The sequence below is a fragment of the Coregonus lavaretus genome (assembly GCF_964263955.1).
Source record: "Coregonus lavaretus genome assembly, contig: HAP1_SCAFFOLD_4020, whole genome shotgun sequence".
NCBI lineage: Eukaryota > Metazoa > Chordata > Actinopteri > Salmoniformes > Salmonidae > Coregonus > Coregonus lavaretus.
In genome coordinates this window covers 26,194-50,000 of record NW_028159560.1, presented here as the reverse complement: position 1 = coordinate 50,000, position 23,807 = coordinate 26,194, and the positions used below count along the sequence as shown (strand labels likewise).

The 23,807-nt window shown below is 38.5% G+C and overlaps 2 protein-coding genes across 2 annotated transcripts in view; one reads left to right on the top strand and one right to left on the bottom strand.

Annotated features, from left to right (window-relative positions):
• The window catches only part of LOC311122719 (protein CLEC16A-like), a gene marked incomplete at both ends in the record, with an annotated part of 51,044 nt that overhangs the window by 1,784 nt on the left and 25,453 nt on the right, over window positions 1-23,807 (bottom strand). The window contains 4 exons of the mRNA XM_084197048.1: window positions 4,230-4,479; window positions 13,973-14,068; window positions 14,328-14,378; window positions 14,547-14,721. Coding sequence (XP_084053174.1) covers window positions 4,230-4,479; window positions 13,973-14,068; window positions 14,328-14,378; window positions 14,547-14,721 — 572 coding nt within the window. The remainder of the gene's footprint in view (window positions 1-4,229; window positions 4,480-13,972; window positions 14,069-14,327; window positions 14,379-14,546; window positions 14,722-23,807) is intronic.
• Window positions 567-4,167, top strand: LOC311122717 (uncharacterized protein; the record flags this gene model as incomplete). The annotated part of the gene is made up of 4 exons (XM_084197047.1): window positions 567-2,349; window positions 2,749-2,769; window positions 3,059-3,231; window positions 4,117-4,167. 4 exons carry the CDS (start codon window positions 567-569, stop codon window positions 4,165-4,167), a joined length of 2,028 nt encoding a protein of 675 aa, XP_084053173.1.

Below are 23,807 nucleotides of genomic sequence, written 5' to 3'. Positions count from 1 at the left end.
ATCACACCGCTACAACACACAGCCTGTTATCACACCGCTACAACACACAGCCTGTTATCACACCGCTACAACACACAGCCTGTTATCACACCGCTACAACACACAGCCTGTTATCACACCGCTACAACACACAGCCTGTTATCACACCGCTACAACACACAGCCTGTTATCACACCGCTACAACACACAGCCTGTTATCACACCGCTACAACACACAGCCTGTTATCACACCGCTACAACAACACAGCCTGTTATCACACCGCTACAACAACACAGCCTGTTATCACACCGCTACAACAACACAGCCTGTTATCACACCGCTACAACAACACAGCCTGTTATCACACCGCTACAACAACACAGCCTGTTATCACACCGCTACAACAACACACAGCCTGTTATCACACCGCTACAACACACAGCCTGTTATCACACCGCTACAACACACAGCCTGTTATCACACCGCTACAACAACACAGCCTGTTATCACACCGCTACAACACACAGCCTGTTATCACACCGCTACAACACCCACAGCCTGTTATCACACCGCTACAACACACAGCATGTTATCACACCGCTACAACACACAGCCTGTTATCACACCGCTACAACACACAGCCTGTTATCACACCGCTACAACACACAGCCTGTTATCACACCGCTACAACACACAGCCTGTTATCACACCGCTACAACACACAGCCTGTTATCACACCGCTACAACACACAGCCTGTTATCACACCGCTACAACACACAGCCTGTTATCACACCGCTACAACACACAGCCTGTTATCACACCGCTACAACACACAGCCTGTTATCACACCGCTACAACACACAGCCTGTTATCACACCGCTACAACACACAGCCTGTTATCACACCACTACAACACACAGCCTGTTATCACACCGCTACAACACACAGCCTGTTATTACACCGCTACAACACACAGCCTGTTATCACACCACTACAACACACAGCCTGTTATCACACCGCTACAACACACAGCCTGTTATCACACCGCTACAACACACAGCCTGTTATCACACCGCTACAACACCACACCCTGTTATCACACCGCTACAACAACACAGCCTGTTATCACACCGCTACAACAACACAGCCTGTTATCACACCGCTACAACACACAGCCTGTTATCACACCGCTACAACACACAGCCTGTTATCACACCGCTACAACACACAGCCTGTTATCACACCGCTACAACACACAGCCTGTTATTACACCGCTACAACACACAGCCTGTTATCACACCACTACAACACACAGCCTGTTATCACACCGCTACAACACACAGCCTGTTATCACACCGCTACAACACACAGCCTGTTATCACACCGCTACAACACACAGCCTGTTATCACACCGCTACAACACACAGCCTGTTATCACACCGCTACAACAACACACAGCCTGTTATCACACCTCTACAACACACAGCCTGTTATCACACCGCTACAACACAGCCTGTTATCACACCGCTACAACAACACAGCCTGTTATCACACCGCTACAACAACACAGCCTGTTATCACACCGCTACAACACACACACTGTTATCACACCGCTACAACACACAGCCTGTTATCACACCACTACAACAATACAGCCTGTTATCACACCGCTACAACACACAGCCTGTTATCACACCACTACAACAATACAGCCTGTTATCACACCGCTACAACACACAGCCTGTTATCACACCGCTACAACACACAGCCTGTTATCACACCGCTACAACACACAGCCTGTTATCACACCGCTACAACACACAGCCTGTTATCACACCGCTACAACAACACAGCCTGTTATCACACCGCTACAACAACACAGCCTGTTATCACACCGCTACAACAACACAGCCTGTTATCACACCGCTACAACAACACAGCCTGTTATCACACCGCTACAACAACACAGCCTGTTATCACACCGCTACAACAATACAGCCTGTTATCACACCGCTACAACAACACAGCCTGTTATCACACCGCTACAACACACAGCCTGTTATCACACCGCTACAACAACACAGCCTGTTATCACACCGCTACAACAACACAGCCTGTTATCACACCGCTACAACAACACAGCCTGTTATCACACCGCTACAACACCACAGCCTGTTATCACACCGCTACAACACCACAGCCTGTTATCACACCGCTACAACACCACAGCCTGTTATCACACCGCTACAACAACACAGCCTGTTATCACACCGCTACAACACCACAGCCTGTTATCACACCGCTACAACACCACAGCCTGTTATCACACCGCTACAACAACACAGCCTGTTATCACACCACTACAACAATACAGCCTGTTATCACACCGCTACAACAACACAGCCTGTTATCACACCGCTACAACACACAGCCTGTTATCACACCACTACAACAACACAGCCTGTTATCACACCGCTACAACACACAGCCTGTTATCACACCACTACAACAACACAGCCTGTTATCACACCGCTACAACAACACAGCCTGTTATCACACCGCTACAACACACAGCCTGTTATCACACCGCTACAACACCACAGCCTGTTATCACACCGCAACAACACACAGCCTGTTATCACACCGCTACAACACCACAGCCTGTTATCACACCGCAACAACACAGCCTGTTATCACACCGCTACAACAACACAGCCTGTTATCACACCGCTACAACACACAGCCTGTTATCACACCGCTACAACACCACAGCCTGTTATCACACCACTACAACACACAGCATGTTATCACACCGCTACAACACAGCCTGTTATCACACCGCTACAACAACACAGCCTGTTATCACACCGCTACAACACAGCCTGTTATCACACCGCTACAACAACACAGCCTGTTATCACACCGCTACAACACACAGCCTGTTATCACACCGCTACAACAACACAGCCTGTTATCACACCGCTACAACACCACATCCTGTTATCACACCGCTACAACACACAGCCTGTTATCACACCGCTACAACACCACAGCCTGTTATCACACCGCTACAACACACAGCCTGTTATCACACCGCTACAACAACACAGCCTGTTATCACACTGCTACAACACACAGCCTGTTATCACACCGCTACAACACACAGCCTGTTATCACACCGCTACAACACACAGCCTGTTATCACACCGCTACAACACACAGCCTGTTATCACACCACTACAACAATACAGCCTGTTATAACACCGCTACAACACCACAGCCTGTTATCACACCGCTACAACACACAGGCTGTTATCACACCGCTACAACACCACAGCCTGTTATCACACCGCTACAACAACACAGCCTGTTATCACACCGCTACAACAACACAGCCTGTTATCACACCGCTACAACGCACAGCCTGTTATCACACCACTACAACACCACAGCCTGTTATCACACCGCTACAACACCACAGCCTGTTATCACACCGCTACAACACCACAGCCTGTTATCACACCGCTACAACACACATCCTGTTATCACACCGCTACAACACACAGCCTGTTATCACACCGCTACAACAACACAGCCTGTTATCACACCGCTACAACACCACAGCCTGTTATCACACCGCTACAACACCACAGCCTGTTATCACACCGCTACAACAACACAGCCTGTTATCACACCGCTACAACACCACAGCCTGTTATCACACCGCTACAACGCACAGCCTGTTATCACACCACTACAACAATACAGCCTGTTATAAGCTTGGAGGATAATTATTATTATAAAGTAGTGAGGTGAAACACCAGGAGAGGTGAGAGACAGGCGGAGGTGAGGAGCACAGGATGAATGGTGTAACCATGGAGACCGGGGTAGACACAGGCGTAACCATGGGAGACTGTGGTAGTGACAGTTGTAACCATGGAGACCAGGTGAGTGACAGGCATTCACAGAGAGAAGGCAGGCCTGGTCTCCAAACTGGATTTTAGTGTTCAGATGAAAAACGGTCCTATTTATTCAGTCTTTAAGGAGGGGGGAGACAGAGAGACACTGATCTACAGTTTCATATGAATTTGATTCCAATTTTAAATCTATCGATCTGTTTTATAATTTATTTCAGAGGGTGACAGTTTTGGAGAAGAGGGCCACTGCCGCACTGGCTGCTGGGTAGGTAATCCCAGGGTGGTGATGGGATATGTAGTTGTCCTGTCCTGCACACACAGACACACTCACCTTCCATCTCCCCACTAGTCCTGCCGATCCCTTTACTACTCCCTTCTGTACCTGGAGCCTTCTCCCTCTCTCCATCCTCCAAGCCCTCCTCTCTTCCTCCCCCCGGCCTCTCCTCCTCCTCCTCCTCCTCTCCCAGGTTCTTGTAGTTGGGCCGTTTCTGGGCTCGCTTGCGCCCCCGATTGCAGGACAGCTCCAGAGACCGCTCCAGAGACTCGGGAGGCTTGGTGAACCGACGCACGCCTGCGCTCACCTGGAGAGACAGAAGGAGAGAGGGACGGGGGGAGGGAGGGAGGGAGGGAGGGAGGGAGAGAGGGAGGGACGGGGGGAGGGAGGAAGGGAGAGAGGCATGGGGGAGGGAGAGAGGGAGAGAGGGATGGGGGAGGGAGGGAGAGAGGGATTTAAGAATGATGGAGGCCACTGTGTTCTTGGGGACCTTCAATGCTGCAGAAATGTTTTGGTACCCTTCCCCCGATCTGTGCCTCGACACAATCCTGTCTCTGAGCTCTAGAGACAATTCCTTCGACCTCATGGCTTGGTTTTTGATCTGACATGCACTGTCAACTGTGGGACCTTATATAGACAGGTGTGTGCCTTTCTAAATCATGTCTAATCAATTGAATTTTCCACAGGTGGACTCCAATCAAGTTGTAGAAACATCTCAAGGATGATCATTGGAAACAGGATGCGCCTGAGCGCAATTTCGAGTCTCATAGCAAAGGGTCTGAATACTTACGTAAATAAGGTATGCGTTTGCCTGTTTTCGCTTTGTCATTATGTGATATTGTGTGTAGATTGATGAGGGAAATCATTAATTTAATCAATTTTAGAATAAGGCTGTAACGTAGCAAAATGTGGAAAAAGGACGGGGTCTGAATATTTTCCAGAACGCGCTGTACGTACGTACGGTCACTGTGTGGACGATGTCGTCGATGCACAAGCCGGTGACTGATATGGTAAAACTCAAGATGAATCCCGAAAACATATTCCAGTCTGTGCTCGCAAAACAGCCCTATAGCTTAGAATCATGTAAGACCAACGTTACCATACACACAGGTGTGTGTGTGTGTGTGTGTGTGTGTGTGTGTGTGTGTGTACGTATGCGAGTATGTACAATGTGTGTATGTGTGTGTGTGTGTGTATGTACGTATGCGAGTATGTACAATGTGTGTATGTGTGTGTGTGTGTGTATGTACGTATGCGAGTATGTACAATGTGTGTGTGTGTGTGTGTGTGTGTGTGTGTGTGTGTGTACGTATGCGAGTATGTACAATGTGTGTGTGTGTGTGTGTGTGTGTGTACGTATGCGAGTATGTACAATGTGTGTATGTGTGTGTGCCAGTAAGCAGTAATCAACCAACATGCCTTCTAAGAAGTAAATAATAATAATAATAATAATAATAATAATAATAATAATAATAATAACAATAATAATTATATGCCATTTAGCAGACGCTTTTATCCAAAGCGACTTACAGTCATGCGTGCATACATTTTTTGTATATGGGTGGTCCCGGGGAATCGAACCCACTACCTTGGCGTTACAAGCGCCGTGCTCTACCAGCTGAGCTACAGAGGACCAAGAAGTCAGCAGCAGTAATGAGAACATCCATTCATACATGAATACACTTCCTTACAGGATGAAAAGGAGGACCGTTTTCTAAACAAGGAAGATACAGATGATTTGAATGGTGATTTTTTACAGCTGAATTTGTTTTTCTTGTCCATGTCAATAATATCTAGAAGAGATAAGGAGGTTATTCCATCACATCCCCCAAAACACCAGGGACATTTTACTCTAAAACAGTCTTCCATTGACTAACAGTAACAGTTTTAATAGGACCCCACTACAGAACAGTCTTCCATTGACTAACAGTAACAGTTTTAATAGGACCCCACTACAGAACAGTCTTCCATTGACTAACAGTAACAGAGTTATTGGTTTTATTTCAGTAGTACAGGACTTACACAACATGACCAACAGTATGTGGACACCTGCTGGTCAAACATCTCGTTCCAAAATCATCTGCATTAATATGGAGTTGGTCCCCCCTTTGCTGCTATAACAGCCTCCACTCTTCTGGGAAGGCTTTCCACTAGATGTTGGAACATTGCTGCGGGGACTTGCTTCCATTCTGCCACGAGAGCATTAGTGAGGTTGGGCACTGATGTTGGGCGATTAGGCCTGGCTCGCAGACGGCGTTCCAATTCATCCCAACAAACCATTTCTGTTTGGACCTCGCTTTGTGCACGGGGGCATGCTGAAACAGGAAAGGGAACTTTCCCCAAACCGTTGCCATAAAGTTGGAAGCACAGAATCATCTAGAATGTCATTGTACAGAGAGGGAAAAAAGTATTTGATCCCCTGCTGATTTTGTACGTTTGCCCACTGACAAAGACATGATCAGTCTATAATTTTAATGGTAGGTTTATTTGAACAGTGAGAGACAGAATAACAACAACAACAAATCCAGAAAAACGCATGTCAAAAATGTTATAAATTGATTTGCATTTTAATGAGGGAAATACTTATTTGACCCCTCTGCAAAACATGACTTTGTACTTGGTGGCAAAACCCTTGTTGGCAATCACAGAGGTCAGACGTTTCTGGTAGTTGGCCACCAGGTTTGCACACATCTCAGGAGGGATTTTGTTCCACTCCTCTTTGCAGATCTTCTCCAAGTCATTAAGGTTTCGAGGCTGACGTTTGGCAACTCGAACCTTCAGCTCCCTCCACAGATTTTCTATGGGATTAAGGTCTGGAGACTGGCTAGGCCACTCCAGGACCTTAATGTGCTTCTTCTTGAGCCACTCCTTTGTTGCCTTGGCCGTGTGTTTTGGGTCATTGTCATGCTGGAATACCCATCCACGACCCATTTTCAATGCCCTGGCTGAGGGAAGGAGGTTCTCACCCAAGATTTAACGGTACATGGCCCCGTCCATTGTCCCTTTGATGCAGTGACGTTGTCCTGTCCCCTTAGCAGAAAAACACCCCCAAAGCATAATGTTTCCACCTCCATGTTTGACGGTGGGGATGGTGTTCTTGGGGTCATAGGCAGCATTCCTCCTCCTCCAAACACGGCGAGTTTAGTTGATGCCAAAGAGCTCCATTTTGGTCTCATCTGACCACAACACTTTCACCCAGTTCTCCTCTGAATCATTCAGATGTTCATTTGCAAACTTCAGACGGGCATGTATATGTGCTTTCTTGAGCAGGGGGACCTTGCGGGTGCTGCAGGATTTCAGTCCTTCACGGCGTAGTGTGTTACCAATTGTTTTCTTGGTGACTATGGTCCCAGATGTCTTGAGATCATTGACAAGATCATCCCGTGTAGTTCTGGGCTGATTCCTCACCGTTCTCATGATCATTGCATCTTCACGAGGTGAGATCTTGCATGGAGCCCCAGGCCGAGGGAGATTGACAGTTCTTTTGTGTTTCTTCCATTTGCAAATAATCGCACCAACTGTTGTCACCTTCTCACCAAGCTGCTTGGCGATGGTCTTGTAGCCCATTCCAGCCTTGTGTAGGTCTACAATCTTGTCCCTGACATCCTTGGAGAGCTCTTTGGTCTTGGCCATGGTGGAGAGTTTGGAATCTGATTGATTGATTGCTTCTGTGGACAGGTGTCTTTTATACAGGTAACAAGCTGAGATTAGGAGCACTCCCTTTAAGAGGGAGCCAGAAATCTTTCTGATTGAGGGGGGGGTCAAATACTTATTTCCCTCATTAAAATGCAAATCAATTTATAACGTTTTTCTGGATTTTTGTTGTTGTTATTCTGTCTCTCACTGTTCAAATAAACCTACCATAAAAATTATAGACTGTTCATTTCTTTGTCAGTGGACAAACGTACAAAATCAGCAGGGGATCAAATACTTTTTCCCCTCATTGTATGCTGTAGCGTTAAGATTTCCCTTCACTGGAACTAAGGGACCTGAACCATGAAAAACAGCCCCAGACCATTATTCCTCCTCCATCAAACTATAAAGTTGGCACTATGCATTGGGGCAGGTAGCGTTCTCCTGGCATCCGCCAAACCCAGATTCCTCCGTCGGAATGCCAGACGGGGAAGCGTGATTCATCCCTCCAGAGGACGTGTTTCCACTGCTCCAGAGTCCAATGGCGGCGAGCTTTACACCACTCCAGAGGACGTGTTTCCACTGCTCCAGAGTCCAATGGCGGCGAGCTTTACACCACTCCAGAGGACGTGTTTCCACTGCTCCAGAGTCCAATGGCGGCGAGCTTTACACCACTCCAGCCGACGCTTGGCATTGCGCATGGTGATCTTAGAGGTTTGTGTGCGGCTGCTCGGCCATGGAAACCCATTTCATGGAACTCCCGACGAACAGTTCTTCCCGACGAACGTTGCTTCCAGAGAAAGTTTGGAACTCTGCAGTGAGTGTTGCAACCGAGGACAGATTATTTTGGTGGTCCTGTTCTGTGAGCTTGTGTGGCCTACCACTTCACGGCTGAGCCGTTGTTGCTCCTAGACGTTTCCACTTCTCAACAACAGCACTTACAGTTGACCGGGGCAGCTCTAGCAGGGCAGAAATGTGATGAATTGACTTGTTGGAAAGGTGGCATCCCATGACGGTGCCACGTTGAAAGTCACTGAGCTCTTCAGTAAGGCCATTCTACTGCCAGCAATTTGAAGTGGTGTGTGCACATACTTCTGTGCATTCGGAAAATATTCAGACCCATTGACTTTTTCCACATAAAAAACAGAAATACCTTATTTACGTACGTATTCAGACCCTTTGCTATGAGACTCGTAATTGAGCTCAGGTGCATCCTGTTTCCATTGATCATTCCTTGAAATGTTTCTACAACCTTGATTGGAGTCCACCTGTGGTAAATTCAATTGATTGGACAGGATTTGGAAAGGCACACACCTGTCTATGTAAGGTCCCACAGTTGACAGTGCATGTCAGAGCAAAAACCAAGCCATGAGGTCGAAGGAATTGTCCGTAGAGCTCCGAGACAGAATTGTGTAGAGGCACAGATCTGGGGAAGGGCACCAAAAAATGTCTGCAGCATTGAAGGTCCCCAAGAACACAGTGGCCTCCATCATTCTTAAATGGAAGAAGTTTGGAACCACCAAGACTCTTCCTAGAGCTGGCCGCCCGGCCAAACTGAGTAATCGGGGGAGAAGGGCCTTGGTCAAGGAGGTGACCAAGAACCCCATTTCTAAAAACCTGTTTTTTGCTTCGTCATTATGGGGTATTGTGTGTAGATTGATGAGGGGGAAAAAAAACAATTGAATCAATTTTAGGCTGTAACGTAACAAAATGTGGAAAAAGTCAAGGGGTCTGAATACTTTCAGAAGGCACTGTATAGTGTATGTCTGGAATAAGACACCACCTATTTGAGACGTACAGTCACCCACACAACCAATTCTCCACTTTTAACTGCACCACATTCTAGCTACCATGTTTTGTTTCGTTGAAAGTCTGTGTGTGTGTGTGTGTGTGTGTCTGTGTGTGTGTGTGTGTCTGTGTGTGTGTGTCTGTGTGTGTGTGTGTGTGTGTGTGTGTGTGTGTGTGTGTGTGTGTGTGTGTATGTGTGTGTGTGTGTGTGTGTGTGTGTGTTGTGGTGTGTGTGTGTGTGTGTGTCTGCAGCATGCAGCGAGCATTTTCTGGTAAATCACTCACGCTCAGAAAATAATTCTAGTCACAGACCACACACACACAGACACACACACAGACACACACACACACACACACGCTGACACACGCAAGCCAAAGTCACATGTTCTTCACCAGCGAGAGGCTGCTCCCAAAACAAAATGATGATGCAGAGCTTAACACTGCGAGTTGATTAACAGATGTATCTGAATGGTAATGTCTTCATGTGGGTTGAATAACAGATAATGTATCTGAATGGTAATGTCTTCATGTGGGTTGAATAACAGATAATGTATCTGAATGGTAATGTCTTCATGTGGTTTGAATAACAGATGTAATGTATCTGAATGGTAATGTCTTCATGTGGAATGAATAACAGATAATGTATCTGAATGGTAATGTCTTCATGTGGGTTGAATAACAGATAATGTATCTGAATGGTAATGTCTTCATGTGGGTTGAATAACAGATAATGTATCTGAATGGTAATGTCTTCATGTGGGTTGAATAACAGATAATGTATCTAAAATGGTAATGTCTTCATGTGGGTTGAATAACAGATGTAATGTATCTAAAATGGTAATGTCTTCATGTGGGTTGAATAACAGATAATGTATCTGAATGGTAATGTCTTCATGTGGATTGAATAACAGATAATGTATCTGAATGGTAATGTCTTCATGTGGGTTGAATAACAGATAATGTATCTGAATGGTAATGTCTTCATGTGGGTTGAATAACAGATAATGTATCTAAAATGGTAATGTCTTCATGTGGGTTGAATAACAGATGTAATGTATCTAAAATGGTAATGTCTTCATGTGGGTTGAATAACAGATCAGGATGTTTCACCCAGAAGAAATTCAGATACATTATCTGTTATTCAACCCACATGAAGACATTACCATTTTAGATACATTACATCTGTTATTCAACCCACATGAAGACATTACCATTTTAGATACATTACATCTGTTATTCAACCCACATGAAGACATTACCATTTTAGATACATTACATCTGTTATTCAACCCACATGAAGACATTACCATTTTAGATACATTACATCTGTTATTCAACCCACATGAAGACATTACCATTTTAGATACATTACATCTGTTATTCAACCCACATGAAGACATTACCATTTTAGATACATTACATCTGTTATTCAACCCACATGAAGACATTACCATTCAGATACATTATCTGTTATTCAACCCATATGAAGACATTACCATTCAGATACATTATCTGTTATTCAACCCACATGAAGACATTACCATTCAGATACATTATCTGTTATTCAACCCACATGAAGACATTACCATTCAGATACATTATCTGTTATTCAACCCACATGAAGACATTACCATTCAGATACATTATCTGTTATTCAACCCACATGAAGACATTACCATTTTAGATACATTACATCTGTTATTCAACCCACATGAAGACATTACCATTTTAGATACATTACATCTGTTATTCAACCCACATGAAGACATTACCATTTTAGATACATTACATCTGTTATTCAACCCACATGAAGACATTACCATTTTAGATACATTATCTGTTATTCAACTCACATGAAGACATTACCATTCAGATACATTATCTGTTATTCAACCCACATGAAGACATTACCATTCAGATACATTATCTGTTATTCAACCCACATGAAGACATTACCATTCAGATACATTATCTGTTATTCAACCCACATGAAGACATTACCATTCAGATACATTATCTGTTATTCAACCCACATGAAGACATTACCATTCAGATACATTATCTGTTATTCAACCCACATGAAGACATTACCATTCAGATACATTATCTGTTATTCAACCCACATGAAGACATTACCATTCAGATACATTATCTGTTATTCAACCCACATGAAGACATTACCATTTTAGATACATTACATCTGTTATTCAACCCACATGAAGACATTACCATTCAGATACATTATCTGTTATTCAACCCACATGAAGACATTACCATTCAGAAACAGTGCTACAAGACCATGGTGCTTGCCTATGGAGCAGTGAGGGGAACGGCACCTCCGTACCTTCAGGCTCTGATCAGTCCCTACACCCAAACGAGGGCGTCGCGTTCATCCACCTCTGGCCTGCTGGCTCCACTACCTCTACGGAAGCACAGTTCCCGCTCAGCCCAGTCAAAACTGTTCGCTGCTCTGGCACCCCAATGGTGGAACAAGCTCCCTCACGACGCCAGGACAGCGGAGTCACTCACCACCTTCCGGAGACATTTGAAACCCCACCTCTTTAAGGAATACCTGGGATAGGATAAAGTAATCCTTCTACCCCCCCCACCCCCCCCCCCCCACAAAAAAATAACATTGTAAAGTGGTTATCCCACTGGCTATAAGGTGAATGCACCAATTTGTAAGTCGCTCTGGATAAGAGCGTCTGCTAAATGACGTAAATGTAAATGAAAATGTATCTGCCCCCTTTTCTAATTTTCTCTACTTTTGCATATTTGTGATACTGAATGTTATCAGATCTTCAACCAAAACCTAATATTAGATAAAGGGAACATAAGTGAACAAATAACACAACAATTACATATTTATTTCATAAACAAAGTTATGCAACACCCAATTCCCCTGTGTGAAAAAGTGATTAAAAGCCCAGCTGGGTCATGCAGCAAGACAATGATCCAAAACACACAATCAAGTCTACATGAAAATTGCTAAAAAGCAACAAATTTGAAGTTTTGGAATGACCTAGTCAAAAGTCCAGACCTAATCCCAATTGAGATGTTGTGGCAGGACTTGAAACGAGCAGTTCATGCTTGAAAACCCACAAATGTCGCTGAGTTAAAGCAGTTCTGCATGGAAGAGTGGGCCAAAATTCCTCCACAGCGACGTGAGAGACTGATCAACAACTACAGGAAGCATTTGGTTGGAGTCATTGCAGCTAAAGGTGGCACAACCAGTTATTGAGTGTAAGGGTGCAATTACTTTTTCACACAGGGGCATTGGGTGTTGCATGACTTTGTTTATTAAATAAATATGTAATTGTTGTGTTATTTGTCCACTTATGTTCCCTTTATCTAATATTAGGTTTTGGTTGAAGATCTGATAACATTCAGTATCACAAATATGCAAAAATTGAGAAAATTAGAAAGGGGGCAAATACTTTTTCATAGCACTGTTTCTGAATGGTAATGTCTTCATGTGGGTTGAATAACAGATGTAATGTATCTAAAATGGTAATGTCTTCATGTGGGTTGAATAACAGATAATGTATCTGAATGGTAATGTCTTCATGTGGGTTGAATAACAGATGTAATGTATCTAAAATGGTAATGTCTTCATGTGGGTTGAATAACAGATGTAATGTATCTAAAATGGTAATGTCTTCATGTGGGTTGAATAACAGATGTAATGTATCTAAATGGTAATGTCTTCATGTGGGTTGAATAACAGATAATGTATCTGAATGGTAATGTCTTCATGTGGGTTGAATAACAGATGTAATGTATATAAAATGGTAATGTCTTCATGTGGGTTGAATAACAGATGTAATGTATCTGAATGGTAATGTCTTCATGTGGGTTGAATAACAGATGTAATGTATCTAAAATGGTAATGTCTTCATGTGGGTTGAATAACAGATGTAATGTATCTAAAATGGTAATGTCTTCATGTGGGTTGAATAACAGATGTAATGTATCTAAAATGGTAAATGTCCTCTGGGTGAAACATCCTGACCTCTTCTGATCCACACTTTCATACCCACCTACAGAGCACCCGTGTGTGTGTGTGTGTGTGTGTGTGAGTGTGTGTATGTGTGTCTGTGTGAGTGTGTATGTGTGTCTGTGTGAGTGTGAGTGTGTGAGTGTGAGTGTGTGTTCCTCTATGTGTGTGAGTGTGTGAGTCTCTGTGTGTGTGTGTGTGTGTGTGTGTGTGTGTGTGTGTGTGTGTGTGTGTGTGAGTGTGTGTGTCAGTGTTCCTCTGTGTGTGTGTGTGTGTGTGTGTGTGTGTGTGTGTGTGTGTGTGTGTGTGAGTGTGTGTTCCTCTGTGTGTGTGTGTGTGTGTGTGTGTGTGTGTGTGTGTGTGTGTGTGTGTACACACTCACTGTGTTTTTGTGTTGTGTGAAGACAGACAGGTCTCCGTTGAAGATGACTTCAGCCAGAGAGTTGACCAGGGGTTGGTAATGGATAATGAGAAACACCTACAGAGAGAGACACACCCAGCCAACAAAAAATTACAACATTACCACCGTCTGTCTGACAAGTTTCTTTTGTTCCATCTGGGTGGGGTGAGGTGTGGTCTGGTGTGATGTGGTGAGGTGTGGTGAGGTGTGGTCTGGTCTGGTGTGATGTGGTGACGTGTGGTGAGGTGTCATTGTGTGTGTGTGTGTGTGTGTGTGTGTGTGTGTGTGTGTGTGTGTGTGTGCGCGTGTGTGCGTGTGTGTGTGTGCAGGTACACACCTGTGACAGCAGGTTAAGGGACACCTGAGGGTTGATCTTACGATCTTCAGACTGCAACAGACAGACAACATGTCAGGTACACATAGTATTGGTTACACCGGTACACATACATACCCACACCAGCTGTACGACCACCCACACCCACAACTACCCACAACCACCCACCCACACCTACCCACAACCACCCACACCCACACCCACCCACACCCCTCCACCTACCTGTTCAGGGCAGACCAGAGAGAAGACGTAGAGGGGTAGGAACAGGCGGTTGAGGAGGTGGTCTGTCAGGACATCGTTCAGGAACTCACAATTGATAGTGAGGATATCGTTCAGGTAGTGGAGATGATCGAGATGTTCCGCTACCAAGTCACTCAGCTTCCCCCTGTTACGATGCCTGGATGGGGAGAGGAGGGCGTCTCCCATCATGCATCAGTCTTACATTAACACACTGCACCTTTTTTTCCCCTTCCATTGACAGTATTGATCTAGTTTGTAACAGTATGTAATGATCTAGTTTGTAACAGTATTGACCTAGTTTGTAACAGTATGTAATGTATTGATCTAGTTTGTAACAGTATGTAATGTATTGATCTAGTTTGTAACAGTATGTAATGTATTGATCTAGTTTGTAACAGTATGTAATGTATTGATGTAGTTTGTAACAGTGTGTAATGTATTGATCTAGTTTGTAACAGTATGTATTGATCTAGTTTGTAACAGTATGTAATGTATTGATGTAGTTTGTAACAGTATGTAATGTATTGATCTAGTTTGTAACAGTATGTAATGTATTGATCTAGTTTGTAACAGTATGTAATGTATTGATCTAGTTTGTAACAGTATGTAATGTATTGATCTAGTTTGTAACAGTATGTATTGATCTAGTTTGTAACAGTATGTATTGATCTAGTTTGTAAAAGTGTGTAATGTATTGATGTAGTTTGTAACAGTATGTAATGTATTGATCTAGTTTGTAACAGTATGTATTGATCTAGTTTGTAACAGTGTGCATTGATCTAGTTTGTAACAGTATGTATTGAACTAGTTTGTAACAGTATGTAATGTATTGATCTAGTTTGTAACAGTATGTATTGATCTAGTATGTAACAGTATGTAATGTATTGATGTAGTTTGTAACAGTATGTAATGTATTGATCTAGTTTGTAACAGTATGTAATGTATTGATCTAGTTTGTAACAGTATGTAATGTATTGATCTAGTTTGTAACAGTGTGTAATGTATTGATCTAGTTTGTAACAGTATGTATTGATCTAGTTTGTAACAGTATGTAATGTATTGATCTAGTTTGTAACAGTGTGTATTGATCTAGTTTGTAACAGTATGTATTGATCTAGTTTGTAACAGTATGTAATGTATTGATCTAGTTTGTAACAGTATGTAATGTATTGATCTAGTTTGTAACAGTATGTATTGATCTAGTTTGTAACAGTATGTAATGTATTGATCTAGTTTGTAACAGTATGTAATGTATTGATCTAGTTTGTAACAGTATGTATTGATCTAGTTTGTAACAGTATGTAATGTATTGATCTAGTTTGTAACAGTGTGTATTGATCTAGTTTGTAACAGTATGTAATGTATTGATCTAGTTTGTAACAGTATGTATTGATCTAGTTTGTAACAGTATGTAATGTATTGATCTAGTTTGTAACAGTGTGTATTGATCTAGTTTGTAACAGTATGTAATGTATTGATCTAGTTTGTAACAATATGTATTGATCTAGTTTGTAACAGTATGTAATGTATTGATCTAGTTTGTAACAGTGTGTAATGTATTGATCTAGTTTGTAACAGTGTGTATTGATCTAGTTTGTAAAAGTATGTAATGTATTGATCTAGTTTGTAACAGTATGTATTGATCTAGTTTGTAACAGTATGTATTGATCTAGTTTGTAACAGTGTGTAATGTATTGATCTAGTTTGTAACAGTATGTAATGTATTGATCTAGTTTGTAACAGTATGTATTGATCTAGTTTGTAACAGTATGTAATGTATTGATCTAGTTTGTAACAGTGTGTAATGTATTGATCTAGTTTGTAACAGTATGTAATGTATTGATCTAGTTTGTAACAGTGTGTAATGTATTGATCTAGTTTGTAACAGTATGTATTGATCTAGTTTGTAACAGTATGTAATGTATTGATCTAGTTTGTAACAGTATGTATTGATCTAGTTTGTAACAGTATGTAATGTATTGATCTAGTTTGTAACAGTATGTATTGATCTAGTTTGTAACAGTATGTTTTGATCTAGTTTGTAACAGTATGTAATGTATTGATCTAGTTTGTAAAAGTATGTAATGTATTGATCTAGTTTGTAACAGTATGTAATGTATTGATCTAGTTTGTAACTGTGTAATGTATTGATCTAGTTTGTAACAGTGTGTATTGATCTAGATTGTAACAGTACGTATTGAACTAGTTTGTAACAGTATGTAATGTATTGATCTAGTTTGTAACAGTGTGTATTGATCTAGTTTGTAACAGTATGTAATGTATTGATCTAGTTTGTAACAGTATGTATTGATCTAGTTTGTAACAGTATGTAATGTATTGATCTAGTTTGTAACAGTGTGTATTGATCTAGTTTGTAACAGTATGTAATGTATTGATCTAGTTTGTAACAGTATGTAATGTATTGATCTAGTTTGTAACAGTGTGTAATATATTGATCTAGTTTGTAACAGTGTGTATTGATCTAGTTTGTAACAGTATGTAATGTATTGATCTAGTTTGTAACATTATGTAATGTATTGATCTAGTTTGTAACAGTGTGTATTGATCTAGTTTGTAACAGTATGTAATGTATTGATCTAGTTTGTAAGTATATAATGTATTGATCTAGTTTGTAACCGTCTGTAATGTATTGATCTAGTTTGTAACCGTCTGTAATGTATTGATCTAGTTTGTAACAGTATGTAATGTATTGATCTAGTTTGTAACAGTATGTATTGATCTAGTTTGTAACAGTATGTAATGTATTGATCTAGTTTGTAACAGTATGTAATGTATTGATCTAGTTTGTAACAGTGTGTAATGTATTGATCTAGTTTGTAACAGTGTGTATTGAACTAGTTTGTAACAGTATGTAATGTATTGATCTAGTTTGTAACAGTATGTATTGATCTAGTTTGTAACAGTATGTAATGTATTGATATAGTTTGTAACAGTATGTAATGTATTGATCTAGTTTGTAACAGTATGTAATGTATTGATCTAGTTTGTAACAGTATGTAATGTATTGATCTAGTTTGTAACAGTATGTATTGATCTAGTTTGTAACAGTATGTATTGATCTAGTTTGTAACAGTATGTATTGATCTAGTCTGTAACATATGTAATGTATTGATCTAGTTTGTAACAGTATGTAATGTATTGATCTAGTTTGTAACATTATGTAATGTATTGATCTAGTTTGTAACAGTATGTTTTTATCTAGTTTGTAACAGTATGTAATGTATTGATCTAGTTTGTAACAGTATGTATTGATCTAGTTTGTAACAGTATGTATTGATCTAGTTTGTAACAGTATGTAATGTATTGATCTAGTTTGTAACAGTATGTAATGTATTGATCTAGTTTGTAACAGTATGTATTGATCTAGTTTGTAACAGTATGTATTGATCTAGTTTGTAACAGTGTGTATTGAACTAGTTTGTAACAGTATGTAATGTATTGATCTAGTTTGTAACAGTATGTATTGATCTAGTTTGTAACAGTGTGTATTGATCTAGTTTGTAACAGTATGTAATGTATTGATCTAGTTTGTAACAGTATGTAATGTATTGATCTAGTTTGTAACAGTATGTAATGTATTGATCTAGTTTGTAACAGTATGTAATGTATTGATCTAGTTTGTAACAGTGTGTAATGTATTGATCTAGTTTGTAACAGTATGTATTGATCTAGTTTGTAACAGTGTGTATTAAACTAGTTTGTAACAGTATGTAATGTATTGATCTAGTTTGTAACAGTATGTATTGATCTAGTTTGTAACAGTATGTATTGATCTAGTTTGTAACAGTGTGTATTGATCTAGTTTGTAACAGTATGTATTGAACTAGTTTGTAACAGTATGTAATGTATTGATCTAGTTTGTAACAGTATGTATTGATCTAGTTTGTAACAGTATGTCATGTATTGATCTAGTTTGTAACAGTATGTATTGATCTAGTTTGTAACAGTATGTATTGAACTAGTTTGTAACAGTTTGTAATGTATTGATCTAGTTTGTAACAGTATGTAATGTATTGATCTAGTTTGTAACAGTATGTAATGTATTGATCTAGTTTGTAACAGTATGTATTGATCTATTTTGTAACAGTATGTAATGTATTGATCTAGTTTGTAACAGTATGTAATGTATTGATCTAGTTTGTAACAGTGTGTATTGATCTAGTTTGTAACAGTGTGTAATGTATTGATCTAGTTTGTAACAGTATGTAATGTATTGATCTAGTTTGTAACAGTATGTAATGTATTGATCTAGTTTGTAACAGTATGTAATGTATTGATCTAGTTTGTAACAGTATGTATTGATCTAGTTTGTAACAGTATGTAATGTATTGATCTAGTTTGTAACAGTATGTAATGTATTGATCTAGTTTGTAACAGTATGTATTGAACTAGTTTGTAACAGTATGTAATGTATTGATCTAGTTTGTAACAGTATGTATTGATCTAGTTTGTAACAGTATGTAATGTATTGATCTAGTTTGTAACAGTATGTAATGTATTGATCTAGTTTGTAACAGTATGTATTGATCTAGTTTGTAACAGTATGTATTGATCTAGTTTGTAACAGTATGTATTGATCTAGTTTGTAACATATGTAATGTATTGATCTAGTTTGTAACAGTATGTAATGTATTGATCTAGTTTGTAACATTATGTAATGTATTGATCTAGTTTGTAACAGTATGTTTTTATCTAGTTTGTAACAGTATGTAATGTATTGATCTAGTTTGTAACAGTATGTATTGATCTAGTTTGTAACAGTATGTATTGATCTAGTTTGTAACAGTATGTAATGTATTGATCTAGTTTGTAACAGTATGTAATGTATTGATCTAGTTTGTAACAGTATGTATTGATCTAGTTTGTAACAGTATGTATTGATCTAGTTTGTAACAGTGTGTATTGAACTAGTTTGTAACAGTATGTAATGTATTGATCTAGTTTGTAACAGTATGTATTGATCTAGTTTGTAACAGTGTGTATTGATCTAGTTTGTAACAGTATGTAATGTATTGATCTAGTTTGTAACAGTATGTAATGTATTGATCTAGTTTGTAACAGTATGTAATGTATTGATCTAGTTTGTAACAGTATGTAATGTATTGATCTAGTTTGTAACAGTGTGTAATGTATTGATCTAGTTTGTAACAGTATGTATTGATCTAGTTTGTAACAGTGTGTATTAAACTAGTTTGTAACAGTATGTAATGTATTGATCTAGTTTGTAACAGTATGTATTGATCTAGTTTGTAACAGTATGTATTGATCTAGTTTGTAACAGTGTGTATTGATCTAGTTTGTAACAGTATGCATTGAACTAGTTTGTAACAGTATGTAATGTATTGATCTAGTTTGTAACAGTATGTATTGATCTAGTTTGTAACAGTATGTAATGTATTGATCTAGTTTGTAACAGTATGTATTGATCTAGTTTGTAACAGTATGTATTGATCTAGTTTGTAACAGTATGTAATGTATTGATCTAGTTTGTAACAGTATGTATTGATCTATTTTGTAACAGTATGTAATGTATTGATCTAGTTTGTAACAGTATGTAATGTATTGATCTAGTTTGTAACAGTGTGTATTGATCTAGTTTGTAACAGTGTGTAATGTATTGATCTAGTTTGTAACAGTATGTAATGTATTGATCTAGTTTGTAACAGTATGTAATGTATTGATCTAGTTTGTAACAGTATGTAATGTATTGATCTAGTTTGTAACAGTATGTATTGATCTAGTTTGTAACAGTATGTAATGTATTGATCTAGTTTGTAACAGTATGTAATCTATTGATCACGTTTGTAACAGTATGTATTGATCTAGTTTGTAACAGTATGTAATGTATTGATCACGTTTGTAACAGTATGTAATGTATTGATCTAGTTTGTAACAGTGTGTAATGTATTGATCTAGTTTGTAACAGTATGTAATGTATTGATCACGTTTGTAACAGTATGTAATGTATTGATCTAGTTTGTAACAGTATGTAATGTATTGATCACGTTTGTAACAGTATGTAATGTATTGATCTAGTTTGTAACAGTATGTAATGTATTGATCTAGTTTGTAACAGTGTGTATTGATCTAGTTTGTAACAGTATGTAATGTATTGATCTAGTTTGTAACAGTATGTATTGATCTAGTTTGTAACAGTATGTATTGATCTAGTTTGTAACAGTGTGTATTGATCTAGTTTGTAACAGTATGTATTGAACTAGTTTGTAACAGTATGTAATGTATTGATCTAGTTTGTAACAGTATGTATTGATCTAGTTTGTAACAGTGTGTATTAAACTAGTTTGTAACAGTATGTAATGTATTGATCTAGTTTGTAACAGTATGTATTGATCTAGTTTGTAACAGTATGTAATGTATTGATCTAGTTTGTAACAGTATGTATTGATCTAGTTTGTAACAGTATGTAATGTATTGATCTAGTTTGTAACAGTATGTATTGATCTAGTTTGTAACAGTATGTATTGATCTAGTTTGTAACAGTATGTATTGATCTAGTTTGTAACAGTGTGTATTGATCTAGTTTGTAACAGTATGTATTGAACTAGTTTGTAACAGTATGTAATGTATTGATCTAGTTTGTAACAGTATGTATTGATCTAGTTTGTAACAGTATGTCATGTATTGATCTAGTTTGTAACAGTATGTATTGATCTAGTTTGTAACAGTATGTATTGAACTAGTTTGTAACAGTTTGTAATGTATTGATCTAGTTTGTAACAGTATGTTTTTATCTAGTTTGTAACAGTATGTAATGTATTGATCTAGTTTGTAACAGTATGTATTGATCTAGTTTGTAACAGTATGTATTGATCTAGTTTGTAACAGTATGTAATGTATTGATCTAGTTTGTAACAGTATGTAATGTATTGATCTAGTTTGTAACAGTATGTATTGATCTAGTTTGTAACAGTATGTATTGATCTAGTTTGTAACAGTGTGTATTGAACTAGTTTGTAACAGTATGTAATGTATTGATCTAGTTTGTAACAGTATGTATTGATCTAGTTTGTAACAGTGTGTATTGATCTAGTTTGTAACAGTATGTAATGTATTGATCTAGTTTGTAACCGTATGTAATGTATTGATCTAGTTTGTAACAGTATGTAATGTATTGATCTAGTTTGTAACAGTATGTAATGTATTGATCTAGTTTGTAACAGTGTGTAATGTATTGATCTAGTTTGTAACAGTGTGTATTAAACTAGTTTGTAACAGTATGTAATGTATTGATCTAGTTTGTAACAGTATGTATTGATCTAGTTTGTAACAGTATGTATTGATCTAGTTTGTAACAGTGTGTATTGATCTAGTTTGTAACAGTATGTATTGAACTAGTTTGTAACAGTATGTAATGTATTGATCTAGTTTGTAACAGTATGTATTGATCTAGTTTGTAACAGTATGTAATGTATTGATCTAGTTTGTAACAGTATGTTTTGATCTAGTTTGTAACAGTATGTATTGAACTAGTTTGTAACAGTATGTAATGTATTGATCTAGTTTGTAACAGTATGTAATGTATTGATCTAGTTTGTAACAGTATGTATTGATCTAGTTTGTAACAGTGTGTATTGATCTAGTTTGTAACAGTATGTATTGAACTAGTTTGTAACAGTATGTAATGTATTGATCTAGTTTGTAACAGTATGTATTGATCTAGTTTGTAACAGTATGTAATGTATTGATCTAGTTTGTAACAGTATGTTTTGATCTAGTTTGTAACAGTATGTATTGAACTAGTTTGTAACAGTATGTAATGTATTGATCTAGTTTGTAACAGTATGTAATGTATTGATCTAGTTTGTAACAGTATGTATTGATCTATTTTGTAACAGTATGTAATGTATTGATCTAGTTTGTAACAGTATGTAATGTATTGATCTAGTTTGTAACAGTGTGTATTGATCTAGTTTGTAACAGTGTGTAATGTATTGATCTAGTTTGTAACAGTATGTAATGTATTGATCTAGTTTGTAACAGTATGTAATGTATTGATCTAGTTTGTAACAGTATGTATTGATCTAGTTTGTAACAGTATGTAATGTTTTGATCTAGTTTGTAACAGTATGTAATCTATTGATCACGTTTGTAACAGTATGTATTGATCTAGTTTGTAACAGTATGTAATGTATTGATCACGTTTGTAACAGTATGTAATGTATTGATCTAGTTTGTAACAGTGTGTAATGTATTGATCTAGTTTGTAACAGTATGTAATGTATTGATCACGTTTGTAACAGTATGTAATGTATTGATCTAGTTTGTAACAGTATGTAATGTATTGATCACGTTTGTAACAGTATGTAATGTATTGATCTAGTTTGTAACAGTATGTAATGTATTGATCTAGTTTGTAACAGTGTGTATTGATCTAGTTTGTAACAGTATGTAATGTATTGATCTAGTTTGTAACAGTATGTAATGTATTGATCTAGTTTGTAACAGTATGTATTGATCTAGTTTGTAACAGTATGTATTGATCTAGTTTGTAACAGTATGTAATGTATTGATCTAGTTTGTAACAGTATGTATTGATCTAGTTTGTAACAGTATGTAATGTATTGATCTAGTTTGTAACAGTATGTATTGATCTAGTTTGTAACAGTGTGTATTGATCTAGTTTGTAACAGTATGTAATGTATTGATCTAGTTTGTAACAGTGTGTAATTTATTGATCTAGTTTGTAACAGTATGTAATGTATTGATCTAGTTTGTAACAGTATGTAATGTATTGATCTAGTTTGTAACAGTGTGTAATTTATTGATCTAGTTTGTAACAGTGTGTAATGTATTGATCTAGTTTGTAACAGTATGTAGTGAGGGAAAAAGTATTTGATTCCCTGCTGATTTTGTACGTTTTGCCCACTGACAAAGACATGATCAGTCTATAATTTTAATGGTAGGTTTATTTGAACAGTGAGAGACAGAATAACAACAAAAAAATCCAGAAAAACACATGTCAAAAATCTTATAAATTGATTTGCATTTTAATGAGGGAAATAAGTATTTGACCCCTCTACAATACATGACTTAGTACTTGGTGGCAAAATCCTTGTTGGCAATCAGAGGTCAGACGTTTCTTGTAGTTGGCCACCAGGTTTGCACACATCTCAGGAGGGATTTTGTCCCACTCCTCTTTGCAGATCTTCTCCAAGTCATTAAGGTTTCGAGGCTGACGTTTGGCAACTCGAACCTTCAGCT